Genomic DNA, 16,137 nt, shown 5'->3' with positions numbered 1-16,137 from the left:
ACATCTTCAGGTTTGCAATTTTTCATCTTCCTGTGTTGTTGAGTCAAAGTTATGATTCATTTTACATCACATATTTAAAACAGGAGTAGCAATAATTGTGCAGAAGTGACAAAATAGACCGTTTTTTTTATTATTATTATTTCATGAAAACGAGCCAAGTGGAAGTTCCACAATTTCACAAATTCAATCCAATTATATAAATGTTAAGTACTTTTTTCTCAGGTGTGTTTAGATGGGTGAAAAAAAAATATATCAAATTGCCTTGGTTGTGCTGAAAAAAGGGATATAAGATGTTCTATATTGCACTCTTATAGCCTCTGTATATAGGTGTTAGTACAGTAATGGAAAAAAGCAGCCTAAATTCAATTATTTTTTGTATATAATTTAAATGGATTGCAGTCACCTTTGCACATTTATGCCTCAACGCCCCAGAAAATAGCATTCCGGACATTTTTCAGGGGTTTGTTAGTTCATGAAAGCAGCAGCAGGGGTTTGTCTGGGTGGGTCTCACATGTTCACAACAGCAGGAAAGCTTCTGGAACATTCAAGAGGCATGAGGTGGCATGAGGTTTCCTGCCGTATTCACACACACACACACACACACACACAAATGCAGGGGCTCACTCAGACGTTGTGCGGAAATGGACTGGGAGGCAAAAGTTCCCCCAAAAAATGTCGGTACATTTGCATGAATCAGCCCCTCTGAACACTTTCTAAGGAAAATGTCTGCACTTTGACTCCCGTCTGAAAGCAGCTACAGGCATCGATTGGAATCGTAGAATTATTTAAATCATAGAGGAATACTTGGAATGTTAATTTTAAGTTTCAGACTTAAAACAAACATGGCAATTACTTTAGAAAGGTTCAACATCTCCAGACTCGTCGACCCACTCACTGACTGCACTGTGATCATCACCCTCGCTCTCATTAAAGCTGTATATGAAGAATTAAGATAATCTTGTCTTTTTGTTGAGAGACGATTACAGACTAAGATATTTGCCTTAAATGTCATGGTGGCCCTAATTATGTGAACACGAAAATGTCATTTAGCTTCAGACCAACACGTGAAATGTCGCTGGTGTGTGTTCACATGAAATGTCACAGATTGGGTTTCTCCCGAAATGTTGTGCAACACACAGACTAACACTCACACACAGCTGGGGAAGTGTAAACAAAGAATTATCCCTAACCTTAACTATAACCATTCCTAATTCTAACTTTAACCCAACAACAACTCAAATCTTAGCCCTTAAATAAGGTTCTGCCTCATTGGGATCAGTTTTTGGTCTCCATGAGGACTACAGTGTCCTAAAGAGAACACACACATAGGTTTTTAAGGACTCTGCATTGACTTCCGTTCATGTGGTCACAGCCTAAACAAAGCAGTATCAACTATAACCAGTTAATGCCAAACCCCTAACTTTGACTTGACCACGATTCAAATGTCAGCCTTAAACTTAACCATTTCTTCAGAAATTAGGTTCTGCCTCATTAGGACCAGTTTTTGGTCTCCATGTCGTCCTGACAAGGTTTGTGATTATTACAGAAAATTTCCCTAAAGAGGTCACATATTCAAGTGGAGAGCCTAAACAAAGCAGTATCCTTAACTATAACCAGTTAACACCAAACCCTTACTTTGACTTAACCACAATCAAATGTCTTAACACGCTTCTCAGAAATGAGATTCTACCTCATTAGGGCCAGGGTTTGGTCCCCATAAAATGTGAGGACACTGCATTGACTTCCATTCATTTGGACGGCCTATAAAACCACGACCATATCCAGTTACCGTGGAATCCTAAACTTAACCCATAACCACAATTCACATCTTATTCCTGACTCTTAAGCCACAGCCTCGGTAACGAGGTTCTTCCTAATTACCAGGCTCTGGTCTGGTGAAGTCTCTCCTCATCATGTGTCTCTATCCCCAGAAATGGTCGCGAAGAGGCGTCAGACACAAGTGTTCACTCACACACACACTGTTCTAATGTCTGCTGTCTGTTTTAATGAAATTATAATGACAACAAGGCAGGTGTTCCTTTTTTTACGATCTGGCCTCATCTGCTGTTATGTGCTATAATGACGCCCCCACCCCCCCCATGCTCTGTGTGTGTGTGTGTGTGTGTTCTTGTACTTGCGCCATACTGAGGACCAGAAAGGGTTTTTAACCAACAAAGTGAGGACATTTTTACGGAGTGAGGACATTTTGGTCGGTCCTCACTTTGTTTTCTTGAAATCACTTCCTTAGGTTGCTATAACATGCTATACTCAATTTGTCCAAAAAAAAAAAAAAAAATCAAATTTTGGACGACATAGTATATAGTATGACTTTTTTGTCAAATTTTGGACCAAACATTTTGCGTCAAAATTTTTTTCAAATTTTGGACCAAACATCTTGGGTCCAATTTTTTTTTTCAAATTTTGGACCAAAAATTTTGCGTCAAATTTTTTTCTTCAAATTTTTGCGTCAATTTTTTTTTTCAAATTTTTGACCAAAAATTTTGCATCAATTTTTTTTGTCATTTTTTTTTCAAATTTTGGACCAAACATTTTGGGTCAAATTTTTTTTTTCAAATTTTGGACTTAACATTTTGTGTAAAAAAAAAATTTCAAATTTTGGACCAAACATTTTGGGTCAATTTTTTTTTCAAATTTTGGATGACAGTATAGTATGACTTTTTTGTCAAATTTTGGGTAAAACATTTTTTTCAAATTTTGGACCAAACATTTTGGGTCAAATTTTAGTAGATGTCATTCATGAAGTAGATATTTGTAATTGTGTTGATTTATAAAGTGGAAATGCTGGCCCTCACTTTGTCAGCTCTTTTAACCAGTCCTCAGTATGCAGCAAGTACAAGAATGTGTGTGTGTGTGTGTGTAAGTACATGTGGAGGAGGAAGAGTTTGTCAACGTGCCAAAAGGAACAGGAGGAAAATATGAACCCACCTTCCTTTAATCATAAAAAGGGAATTATGTGGTGTGTAATTTGTAGCATGGGTGGCACCTAAATAAACCCACACTCTGTCCTCCGACTCGTCACATTCACACACAGACACGTGTGGAGCTGCTGTGAGGACACAGACACACACACACACACACACACACACACACTTTGAAGTTCTCTCCTCTGTGATGGATCTAGACTGCAGTCTAGTGTCTGAACATGTTCAATCTGGACAGTGAGCAGAAGCGGATCTTATCTGTGTACAGATGTTTGATGTTATGCTGAGCAGACACTCATTCCCTCCACCACGCCATCACCATCACCACCGCCGCCCGCCGCCTGCTCCAGGAAGGACGCCGCCCTGCCTTAGAATGTGGCCGCACCGCACTTCATCTGCTCCTCAGCTTTAACAGCTTTGCTCAAGTCTATTTTCTATCTGGAAATCCTCCCAAATTATAATCCGGTTATGTTGAAATAAACTCACAGCAGCAGTTCTATACAGTCACAAGTCACAGTAAGACACAGTAAGTAAGCAACAGCAAAAAGTAGAAGAATGCAAAAGGGCAGGGCAGTGACAAGTGAAGAAAGGAAGGACTTTGTATCATTAATATTATTATTACAAAGAGTCCAGGGAGCTTTATCCAGATGGAGTTCAGCTGTTTTATGTAAACACACTCAAATTTAAGGGGCGGTGATTAAAGAGCATTATAATAACGTGTAGAGAAGCACAATTTCCACCACTCTTCTCCCAGTTTGCCAGTAAAAAAAAAAACAGGATTCACTAGTTTGGACACTTTGTTTACAACAGGTTAATATTTACCACACAAAAATCTTTCTGCCCGGCAACAAATGACAGGAAATAAGCACAGTGGAACATTCAGACGCTCGAGAGCCAAGTGCTTGCTCTTTAAACGGTCGGTACAGATTCATCACGCAGAACCACACATATTATTTAAAGAAGAAAAAGGTGATAATTTTGTTCTATATCTGCTGCTGTAAGTGTGAATAAGGTGATGTGACTGTGTCAGCTGTTTCCAGCTTCTTCTGCTGCCCCCAAGTGGCCGAAATGGTCTATTAATGCCGTCGTGCCAAAGCATGACCAGGTAAAAATGGTCTGTATTTAAAAAAAAAACACATTTCCCAAGATATTTAAAAGACAAACCAACAAAGCGTTTTGTCAAAAACACAACACTCCATGTTCTTGCTTCTCAAAAACAGATTCTGTCAAACAAAACACAGATGTGATGTTCTCATGTCTCACAGAGCATCACATACACACTGAAGTGGTGAAACGACCATTAAAAGTCTTCATGTATGTTTAGGCACGCTTAAGGTTTTCACAATTATGTCCATGTTCTTTCTTGATTGTATAAATGTTATTCAGCTACTCTGGCTCTGTCAAGCAATACTATGATACCGGACTGAGGGAGCATTTGTGGGTATACAGCAGCAGAGCAGGGGCAAGTGGGTTTTTAAATCGGTACAATTCACTTCCTAAAGTTTTCTTGGGCACTTCTTTGTGTTTCCAGTCCAACTCCAACCTGTTCACAGCTGTCTCACTTTACTAGCACAATGTTCTTCTTGCTACATGTGTCTGGACTTCAGTCACTTCCTGTGTGCAGTTGGGATATAAACACTGAGCGCATGATGGGCTTACTCAGCATTGTGTGAACTCATTTGACAATGGTTTGAATGTAACGGACGCATGTTTATATTTACGACTGCAGTTTCCTATGAGTAACATCACAGTCCAGATGTCTGACCTTTGACCTCAAACACTTGTGTGTTCTCTCTGCCCTCAGGACAGGAGAGCTTCAACTCTCGCTCCCTGGCCCTGCAGGCTCAGAAGAAGATCCTGAGTAAGATGGCGACCATGGTGGTGGCCAACATGCTGACGGACGACACGAGCAGCGAGATCCTGGACGAGCTCTACAAGGCGAGCCGAGAGTTCACCAAGAGCAAGAAGGAGGCGCACAAGATCATCAAGGACGTCATCAAGATCGCCCTGAAGATCGGCATCCTGTACCGCAACAGCCAGTTCAGCCCCGACGAGCTGGACACGGTGGAGCGCTTCAAGAAGAAGATGAACCAGGCGGCCATGACGGCGGTGTCCTTCTACGAGGTGGAGTACACCTTCGACAGGAACATCCTGTCGGAGCTGCTGCTGGAGTGCAGGGACCTGCTTCACGCGCTGGTCGAGCAGCACCTCACCGCGCGCTCACACGGGCGCATCGATCACGTTTTCAACCATTTCGCCGACGGGGAGTTCCTGGCCGAGCTGTACGGGGACGGAGAGGAGTACAGACTGTCTCTGAGGAAGATCTGCAACGGCATCAACAAACTGCTGGACGAAGGAACGCTTTAACCCCGCCCCCTCCTGCGCACCTGACCTCGCTCACCTCTAGCTATTTCTTCTCCTGCTCATTTTCTTCCCGCCTCCTCCTGCCGTTTGTCCTCGTCACTTGCTCACCCACGACTGCGCACAACCTCTACGTCTCTCTCTCTCTCTCTCTCTCTCGCTCTCTCTCTCTCTCTCTCCTGCAGCCGTTTCCGTGGAGTTTGCTGTAACATCTCGATGCTGTGGTGCAACGAGGGAGAGACTTTGCACTCATCGGTGGTCATCGCTGCACACTGGGACAAACCCGTTCTCACGTTGTACGCTTTCCATGTCATCGTCTTTGTTTGCATAAAGTGTACTGTACCCAATGGCCAAAAAAAAACATACATTAGGTATACTTTATTTGGATAGTGAAGATAATCAGTCGTAGTGATCCGTCCGTCTCTCTCTTGTGTGTGTGTGCTTGCGTATGTGTGTGTGCACATATGTCTGTATGGGATCCTCATGAATAATGTGCTTGTACATAAGAATATGACACGGTGTGTGTAGTGTGTATCAGTCCTGTACGTCAATCTTCTCACACGTCTTTTATTAAAGATTTCTTGTAAACTTTATTTTGCAGTTCTTCTGACAAAGTTGGTAGAGTTTATAAAAAGAGCAGTTTGTTCCGTGAACGATAATTTCCCCCCGTTTCTTTGGAAACATCTGAAGCATTACAATGATTTACCTGTTCGCAAGCCAATTACTTTAAGAGTAAAACCTCCAATTTGCGAGGACTAAAATAACTCAATGGAGGAAACTGACTGTATGGATCAAATCTGGAAAATAAGCCACTAATGGTGCATTAAGTGACTTCTCTGCTATCTTTTTGACCCACATGCACGCTGGGCATAAATATGTCAACTTGTGTTTTTGAACCAAGTAGGAAAATCAGCGAGTGGTTATTTCTGGTTCATTAGTTGCCGCCTGGTTTATTCTCTTCCAGGAAAAACATTTTACTGGTGGCTTGGTTTGACTCCAGCTGGTTTCACCGACAGTTTGTGGAGAAGATGTCCAGTTTATAATCCATAAAACAGACCACCCACCTCCTGAGACGTGCAGTACATGTCATGTTACTCTTCCTCAACCCTTTTCCACTCTCTTTCACACTCATTTCCACCTTTTTCTTATTTTGTTGGTTTATGCACCAGGTTAATGCTAGCAGATCTGTGCATCTTTGTTTGTTTTTCGCATACTTCTGCTTCAAATCACACTCTAGCTAATTTATCCTCTAGGGGCTGCTGTAGAAACACGGAAGAAAATGGCAGCCTCCGTCTAACAAGGCCCTTGACTAAAGAACATATAAAAGCCTCGTTCTGAGGCTATGGAAACTAAAAAAAAAAAATGTAATTGATTATAGACTTATGCAAACATACCTGTGTGAAGTATATTCTTTTCTGCCAATTAATCTGCCTACATTTTACATACTGGTGCTTTAAGAGACATGCATATCATCAACCACACACTTGCACATGTTAATCTGGTTTTGCGAGGAATGGGATATTAAAGATTGATGCAGTTTCTCAATTCAAGACTGTACTGCAGGGGTGTCCAAACTAAGGCCCACGGTGAGATGTTGTACAGCTCGCAGCTTCAGTTTTATGAAGTATTATTTATAGCTAGGGACGGACTCGGACAGAAAACTCTTGCATGTCTTAGATTTTAACATTTTCATTTTAAAATGATAATTGTGACAATCAAAATTATTTTTTTATAAACCAGTGCATTTGTATTAATGTTACTGTTCAAAAAAAAGGGGGGGGGGGCATCTTCACATTATCAAATATGGCCCCTTTTAAAAAAGGTTTGGACAGCCCTGCTGTACAGTGAATGTATGAATGAACATGGAGAAATGAATCCTCTATTCAGCACATCACTCACTCACTGCTACATCACATTTGTTTCTGTAGCTTCATATTTCATCTACAGACATTTCCACTTCAACAGTCTCACTTCAAATGTATTCTTACTCTAAAACGTGGGCTATTGCAGTAAACTTGGCGGAGTCACGAGAGAATTATGCTCACTTTTAATACAGTAGTGTTTGTCAACCCTCAAAAATCTTGGACACTACAATTCCCATGATGCAACTCTGACCAAACTGTCAGCAAAAGCCACGTTTCAACCTCAGTGACCCAGTGAAGTTTATTTCACATTCTCTGAGCCAGAGCTATTTCACCAGGGGGTTAAATTATTTAAAGGTTTTTACAGCTTTAGTTTCACTCATGACAAAAATGAACGATCAAACTGTAAAACGTGCATAATTTCATCCTTTTAAACATGAATAAAAATTGAATAACATCTTCTATGGAGGTGTCAAAGTCACTTAAAATAACCTAAACTCCCTATGATGTCATCCAGAGTGTGGAGAAAGCAGCATTATTTAAAGGTGAGCTGATGAATGGTGGGAGGTAACGTCTCCAAAGCAGGACATTTGAAGGAAAATTGGCAAATACTGGGAAAGTAGTTCAGCCTGTTTTTCATGCAGCACATTTACATTTGTCACTGTGCAGCAGGTATCAGGAGGGCGGAGCCTGGATCATCATCGCTGTGGTTGGAAATGCGTCACTCTGATGTTCTCCAGCTTCTGTTTCTAAATCATTTACCGTTTTATTTCAAATAAATTACTTTTTACGTTTTCTGTGTCCATGGCATAAAGACAAGCAGTGTGTTTTTAGATTGAATGGAGACTCTAAATCACAATGTTGTGACTGTGATTCATTTCTGTATATTGCCCCTGTGATGGACAGGCAAAAAAAGTATATATAGTCCTTGACTCTGAACTCAGACTAAAAGGTCCAAGGGGAAATTCGACAAATTCTCACTTGATTTATGATGTCAGCAAACATTTTCTTGAGGAGTTAATGGTATTAGTTGATAGTTTGAGGTCTTCTATGATGTTCATTATGTAAATTAGTATCTCATTTAGAGGGAAACGGATGATAAAGCACAGCACATACGAGTGGTTACAAAAGATGTACGTGAATTTACAGCTGAAAAACCTCTACTTGTCGCTCGTCAAATCGCAAATTGCAAAGGTTTCTAAACAGGAAGCTATTTTGTAACTGGAAGACTACATCACACAACAGATAATAAATGATGTCAATGTCACATGAGCAAACACCAGCGTGAGCAACACTATGTGAACGTCCAGTGGCCAAATCTCGATTCTGGAGGCTTCAAAACAGACATTCTGATTCTTGTTGATGATAATGCAAAGAGTTGCCACATGGGGGCGCACCCTGCCTCTCACTTCAAGAGCATACACAGTATGATGGATGGATGAATTTCTGTGAGGATGATGCTTTTAAAATGCCAAATCAGTTAATCGTGTTTCAGCTGTATTTCTGTCTTTGTCAAAACTGCTTAAAGGTCACATAGAGTGGTCCTGTTGCACATATATGTTAGTTATGGAGGTCTACTTACATACATTCACTTGTTTTTATGCTCAAAAACCTCATAGTTGCTGTAAACGCGCCGATAGGAATCCTCTTTTTTGACGCTGTTCCTGAGCCGAGTTATTTCAGAGTGAACTTTCACCGCCAGAAGACAGAGTCTTGTGATTGGCCAATAGTATTCAGCACATCAGCTCTCAGAAGCGCAGCGCCCCCCTCTGGAACGGTGGATGCACTGCTCCTCATTATCAAAACATTGTTTTAACAGTGTTTAAAAATAGTTTCTTCACGACTCCCCACCTCAGTCCCTTTGACGACCTTTGACCCAGAGTCAGACCCAGAGTCAGAAGACACTGTCGCTCGTGAAACACCTCCACAACGGACGTTATTCTTCTTCTGCGGTTCAATGTACGCAACCGGATGTGCCCGGACTAGTGCCCGGAGCAGGAGGATCTGCTGTTCAGGAGAACCACTGTTTACGTAACCGGACCGGGTTTTTTCAGAGATCTCACTTAGGACGAGATTACAATAAAACACAGCGTTCTCAGCAGTGACTGAACTGTTTGTTTAGAACCTTCAGGGCTTCATAAACAAGGTAATGACGCAGATACACACTAAAAAACAGGGTTAATTGTAACTTTCGATCTAGGTCCACTTTAAAGAAATTCAAATCGTCTCCTTGAACAAGTGACAGCAGTTTTTGTTTGTGTCCCAGACAATCTCTTATTAAAGTTATTAAAAGCATTCCCCTCTGAGTTTTCTTTTGAAAGGAACACTTACTGTAAGTCCGACTAATGTAAACAAATGTTTTTCCTTTCGATCCGACTAAAAGTCTGTGTCCTCATCTCTGTCTCATTCTCTGGGGGACATCGTCTGTTTAGAGCTTCCTTTAAAAGCATCTCAAGGGCATCTTCAAACATCAGAAACAAGACAAATAAATGTAAACAGCATGTCGAGTCACTTCTCCAGTCAAACATACACTCACTCACTCACGCACTGTACACACACAAACGCACAACATGTGACAATGATTCTCATATTCTGGGAAAACAAACATCCGTCCATGTCAGGGCTGGTGTTCGTCATAAACTCTGAGAAACTTCAGTTGTCACTTTCAAATGCTGACCGCTGTTTAAAAACATACAGAGTCCACATCAGAGACAGTTCACAGGTCCTGAGAGAGTGGACGATGGAACCACACACTGATAAAAAAGAAGAAGAAAAAAAGAATGGGGGAGGATTTCACTTAAAGTCTGGTCGTTCAGGCTAATATTAGACTAAAAATGCTGCACAAGATTGAAGAATTATTCCAGAACATTCAGGTTCCAGAGGACAGAAGTGGAAGAGGTCAAGACAGTGAAAAAGGTCCCGACAGGAAAACTATTTTTGTGGACACAAAAGATTAAATAGTACTTTTTTTCCCTCCACAAACTCTTCTATAGAGTAAGAGTGCAGGTTATATAGAATAATGTGATTTTACGTATGTATTATGAAGATAAAAATCACATCAAAATCTCAACTTCACATAAAGTAACAAAACCTACATGCAAATTAAAGTTTAAATGTTGTTGTTCTTTAATAATAGTTAAGTCAATTATAATATATACTTTTAGATTGACACTCAACAAGCAGCAACAAGATGAACAAATTGTAAAAAATAAATATTTATATGTGTTTTCCCAGAAAGGTTTTCAGAAGATATTTGACAGACATTCAGGATGGAGCCCTAACTTTGTGGTTTGGCTGATACTGGTTTTCACTGCGGTGAGTTTTTGTTTGTTTATTAATATTATTCAGGCAGATAGTGGACGTGCATGTGAAGCCAACAGAAAAACTATTTTCCCACGCAATAAATCATGTCTTTATTTCATTAAGTTGACATGATTCCAACGGAGAAACCGCACAGCAAACGAGTGTAATTACAGCTACTGAGCACAAGATGTCAGTAGAGTTGTGTCGGAGAGAGAAAAGCTCAGAAGGACAAACTGGAATATGAGGGACTATGAGAGTGGTAAAATAAATAAAATACATCTTCTGTCTACTGATGTGTTTTCTTATCATCACTGCTTTGTGTGATCACATACTGTATCTTTAAATGCGTCTACTTTCTCTAAGAGTTCTGGCAGCGCTGCTGTCCTCAGACTGCTGAGACAAGGCAGAGGACGAGGTGAACAGTCTGTGGCAAACGTCCCATCCTGCTCTGCACAGTGATGAGGCAAGAATACAAGAATGAATGAATAAATAAATAAATAAATAAATATAAAGGAAACTGACATCAGCACCTCTATACTGCAAAATACCAGCCACATCGTCTTGGTATAACTTCCTCACCAACAATCACATAACCAAAATGAGTTTGTGCATGTCCAGCACAAACTCCCCCGCACAAAATCATCACTCCTTCCAGCTACTGCCCTCAGGCAGAAGATACCAAGTATATTCACTGGCCCAGAAAAACAACCATCCAGAACACCCACTAACAGACACTGCAGTTTTTAAAGCTATTTTTCCATTTAAATCAACTTTTTAAAAATTGTTTTTATGGTAAATGTGTGTATGTTTTGTCACCCTTTGGTACAGCAATGTAAACATCTATGATAAGATAAACCTATATACCATCATTCAATCATCTACCATCTATCTGTCCATCTTTGTGTCATCCATCTGTCAATTATCTATCCATCATCTTCCATCTATCTAATTATAACATCTGAAAATTGACAATTTACATAACAGTAAACGTACATAATGCAGCAAATCTACTACTTCATTTACTTCATTTTGCACATTCTATATCATTCGTTTATTTAAAAAATCTAAATTATCTCAGACCATTTAAATAGATTTCAACTCAAAATGTGAAACTTATAAAAGAATATGAATTATACAACACAATAGACTCAATCTAATAAACTTGAAGGTGAATGAAGTGAAATCTAACCAGTGACTGGATGAACTTTTATCACATCTACATACATGACCATGCTCATACATAAATTAAACCAGGCAATTGAATAGCTTACTTTTAGCTTATGTACCCAAAAATCCAGGTCATTTGTCACTTCACAGGTTTTTGACAAGTGATGTAATTCAGAATATTACAAAATATGAATCAATGGCAACATCAAAACATTTAAACTGAAACAAATAAGCTCAAACAAACAAACAAACAAACAAACAAACAAACTTACTGGTGACCGCATTGCGTGTTGGGGGGAAAATGGGAAAATGGCTTCCACTTCTTCTTTGTTGAGGTTTTATAGCCGAATGATTAGGCGCATTACCGCCACCATGTGGTATGGAGAGGGAAAACGGGAGCTGGACACACCCAGACCTGATATATCCTCCCCCTCACAACACTGAGTTTCAGCCAAACACTGCAAAAGTCTGAGGACAGCAGCAAATGATTGTTTATTCTGTCGTTAAGTGAATAAAAACACTTTATGCTGAATATTTTTGTCTTATTCATGCAATTTGGAGAACTGAATATTACGCAGGTTTTCCTTTCTTTGCTCAACATCACTCACAAAACACTTCACATCACTGTAACTTCACAGTCCACTCACCCACACGAGTGTTTTCTCTGTGGGCTGTGAACTAAATGAGATGAATTAATTTCAGCCATTAGTTTTGTTGCTCTTCAGACTCGAGCTCCAGCCTCCAGGTCTAATCAGCTCAGTAATGGAGCGTGGGCGGGCGGAGTTTAATAAGAAGGAGAAGAGAACATAAAGATACTAAATCGTCACACAGTCAAAGCTGCCAAAAGTACAGAGGGATTAAAGCTGCAGTATGTAACCTTTGGTGACCTTTATTCTGTTATTCTGCATCCATTTTGTCTTTGTGAAAAGAAAAAAGACGCAATATTATTTGTATGCTCCGTCCTTCGTTTGAAAGCAGAAAACAGAAATGTACTTTATTTCTGTGGCCCTTTACAAACACACACAGTTAAACCAAAGTGCTTTACAAAATAAAAGCCTTACAGACACACAGCACTGAAAGCAGTCGGTGAGAACAAATTCATAACAAAACATTAATCAAATCATGAAGATACACAAGAATAAAAAGTGAACTAAAAGATTAAAAACTGTCACCACACTACTGGGTATTTCTGAATAAATATGTTTTAAGTTTGGATTCTCCAGTTTCCTCCCACAGTCCAAAGACATGCAAATATCCAATGTAATATCAGCAAAAGTCCATTTGAAATGATGAATTGCAGCCTCTGGGTGGTTTAATTTAATTTTACTTGATCCAGGAGCCATTGGACAGAAATTCAGTGGTTCCGTTATTTATTTATTCACTATCGTGTATTTTTTATGGTCTTGTTTTGTGGCACCTGGAGCATCTTTTACTCTCACACCTTCCAATTAGTTGCAGTGTTTTCATATTTCATACATAATTATGTCTGTCACGTCTGTGTGCAGCTCACGGTCGCTATAGTCCGGTTAGCAGCACTCTTGCCTTTGCAGCAACAGTGTGTGTGTGTGTGAGTTTTCTCCAGGTTCTCCAGTTTCCTCACACAGTCCAAAAACCTGCAATATGGGGATTAGGTCAATTGGACACTCTAAAATAGTTGAGATTGGATGATGGTTGTTTGTCTCTATTGTCTCCTGTGGAGGATAACGTGGTAGAAGATGGATGTTTGTGTGCAGTCTTTAAGATGCTGTTAATGGGCTGCAAAACAAATCCAGCAACAACACAAACACAGGGACTTTGAACTCATTTGACAACAGTTTAATCTAACACATTTAGTCAGGTCTTTTCTGAGTGAAAACAACATAAGAGACTTTGTCCTCTGGGGGAGAGGAGGAGGAGGAGGAGGAGGAGGAGGAGGAGGAGGAGGAGGAGGAGGAGGAAGAGTCACTGACCACAGGATGCATTTTAATCTCAACTGTAAAGTCTTTCATAAACCACAGGATTAACAGCCTGCGGTCTAAAGCCGGCCTCTTCCACCTCGTCCTTTCACGCGGGGAGAAATTAAAAGTGTATTTCACGCACTCTCGACAATGAGCTTTTTCCATGACACGTGCATACACTTTACATGTTTACTACTTTTTTTTTTTAGCCTATGTTATGACGTTAACAAAGGAAATAATCATTTTACATTTCCTTTGTCCAACAAAACTAGTGGGAAATTACAGCTCCAGTATGTTTGGACGGAGGGAGGGAGCCTCACTTGTTTTGAATATATTATAAGCCTCTGGAAAGTGGAACTAACCACCGCACGAGTGCAGGATCACCAGCAGGAGACGTGAGCTCACATCCAGTCAACAATACACTGAGCTGATAAAAGCAACGTGGTCATAAAAGTGCCCTAATACATCACCCCGGGGGCTTTGTTTGTCTGTCTAATTGTTTGGCGTTTTAATAACGGTTGCTATTTACTGGCCAGTGGAAGATCTACAACCATGACGCAGGCTGTGAGTGACGCACAGAATGGGCGGATTTTCCTGCTCCAACACTGTAAAAGATAGAAATAAAGGTTTGGTGACGTGAATTCAACATGAGCTCTCAGGCCTGTTTGTCTTGTCTCGTATATTAAATTGTAAATTTGCACATATGTTTCAGTTGTTGTTAACATATAAATATATATATGTACACACACACACACACACACACATATGTATATATTTGTGTGTGTGTGTGTGTGTGTGTGTGTAAAACTACTCAGCAGACTGACAGATCAAGGATTTTGCAGTTATTCTGGCTGATTTAAGACTATAGATTACTCCAGACCATAAACAGTATAATGTTGTCTTCCCAGTTGCCAGATGGTGCCACTGTGGAAATAAAAACATACTGAATAGCCACCAGGGGGAGTCTGCTGGTTGTAAAAAGAAGTCAGTTTGAAGGGAAGTCAAAGGGACAATTCTAATTTAATTTAATTTAATTTAATTTAATTTAATTTAATTTAATTTAATTTAATTTAATTTAATTTAATTTAATTTAATTTATTGTCAGTAAACGGGGAATTAATGACTCACTTGCTAGTTTCAGGTCTTCCTCAATAGAACTTTGTAAATTATTCTTCCATTTGGAGGAAATGAGATCATAAAATAGGGTTGTGATGAGTGCACAGCTGATATTGTCCAAATCATCAGTCTTGATGCTTCAAATCAGGACTTTTACACACTGGTTTACTTGTTTAGCTGGACTCAGGTCAGAAAGCCGTTATATGGTGTTCGCTCCTGTGAGCCTCAGGTAAACATCAGTCAGTGTCAGAACTCAACAATGTTACCGAAGCAGTGAGTTGGTGTTTGAGTAGGAATGGAGTCTATTCTATTATTAACAAGCAACCAGCTCACATCACAACAGACTCCAACTGAAACCAGGCAAATGCATAAAAGGTTAAATAAGGTTTTATCTAACACACAAACAAGAAAGTGAAAATTCTTTCTCTTAGATCAACATAACAAACGTCTTATCCATTCGTTTCCAATGATTTTACACAAAAGGACTGACAAAAAATCAAATTGATTGAGATGCTCATTGTGGAAGATATAAAAATGAAATAAACTGTAGTTATACAATTGGTCAGATTAGATCCAACACTGGATTAATGTTAAGCCACAGGTTGATATTACAGTGTGACGTCATCCATAACAATCTGAAGCTTCAGGATGGATTTGGGCAAAATTAGCTGTCAGTATTTTTTTGTTTTTTACTCCCTATTTTAAATTATTTTAGTGTATTTTTTGTGGATTTATAGGTTATAGCGTTTTTTTTGTTTTTTTCACTGTAATCAGTGTTGTTTTGTCATCTGTAATTGGCAATTCTATATAACAAAGATGATCATTTTCTGACATTTTTAGGGATCAAAAGACTACATTTCACAGATTAACAGATTAAGTAAATTATTGTTGGTTGCAGCTGGACTCGTCAGGTTCAGCTGTTCTATCTTGGTAAGACACTTCTTGCAGTGTTCTCCTCCCCCTCCTCCTCCTCCTCCTCTTCCTCCTCCTCCTCCTCCTCCTCCTCCCGCTCCTCAGTGAGGACAGAGGGGGGCAGGTCTTGTTGGACAGGACTCTATTACAGCCTCTTGCAGGTGAAGCTGCAGCTCACACGGGGCCGTGAAGAGCCTCACAGCTTATCTGCTTATAATTACAGAAAGGTGACCTGCTTTAAGCGCAGAGGCTCGTCCACAGCTCCAGAGCAGCAGCAGCAGCAGCAGCAGCAGCAGCAGCAGCAGCAGCAGCAGCAGCAGCGGGAGATCCACTCAGCTCCATCCGCGTCCTGCGCGTCACACACGGCGGCGGAAGCTCCAGTGAAGCGTCCGCGGCGGTTTCAGCACCAGCGAGCGGCTGGAGCTCAGCGGAGCTGTCCACACATTCAGCACTTTTTCTCTTCTTCTTCTTCCTCTTCTTTTGTTCTTCTTCTTCTGGAGGATAAGCCAGAGCTCAGACGTCTCCACACTTTGGACA

The 16,137-nt window shown here is 40.2% G+C and overlaps 1 protein-coding gene across 1 annotated transcript in view; it reads left to right on the top strand.

Moving 5' to 3' along the window:
* tnfaip8l3 (tumor necrosis factor, alpha-induced protein 8-like 3) overlaps positions 1-5,309 on the top strand; it is a gene marked incomplete at its 3' end in the record, with an annotated part of 30,616 nt that extends 25,307 nt beyond the window's left edge. The window contains exon 2 of the mRNA XM_083900915.1: positions 4,747-5,309. Coding sequence (XP_083757041.1) covers positions 4,747-5,309 — 563 coding nt within the window. The remainder of the gene's footprint in view (positions 1-4,746) is intronic.
* Positions 5,310-16,137: the final 10,828 nt, after the last annotated feature.

The sequence above is a fragment of the Microchirus variegatus genome (assembly GCF_963457635.1).
Source record: "Microchirus variegatus genome assembly, chromosome: 14".
Classification (NCBI taxonomy): Eukaryota; Metazoa; Chordata; class Actinopteri; order Pleuronectiformes; family Soleidae; genus Microchirus; species Microchirus variegatus.
The sequence above is the reverse complement of the archived record's forward strand: the minus strand, read 5'-3'. Positions and strand labels throughout refer to the sequence as shown.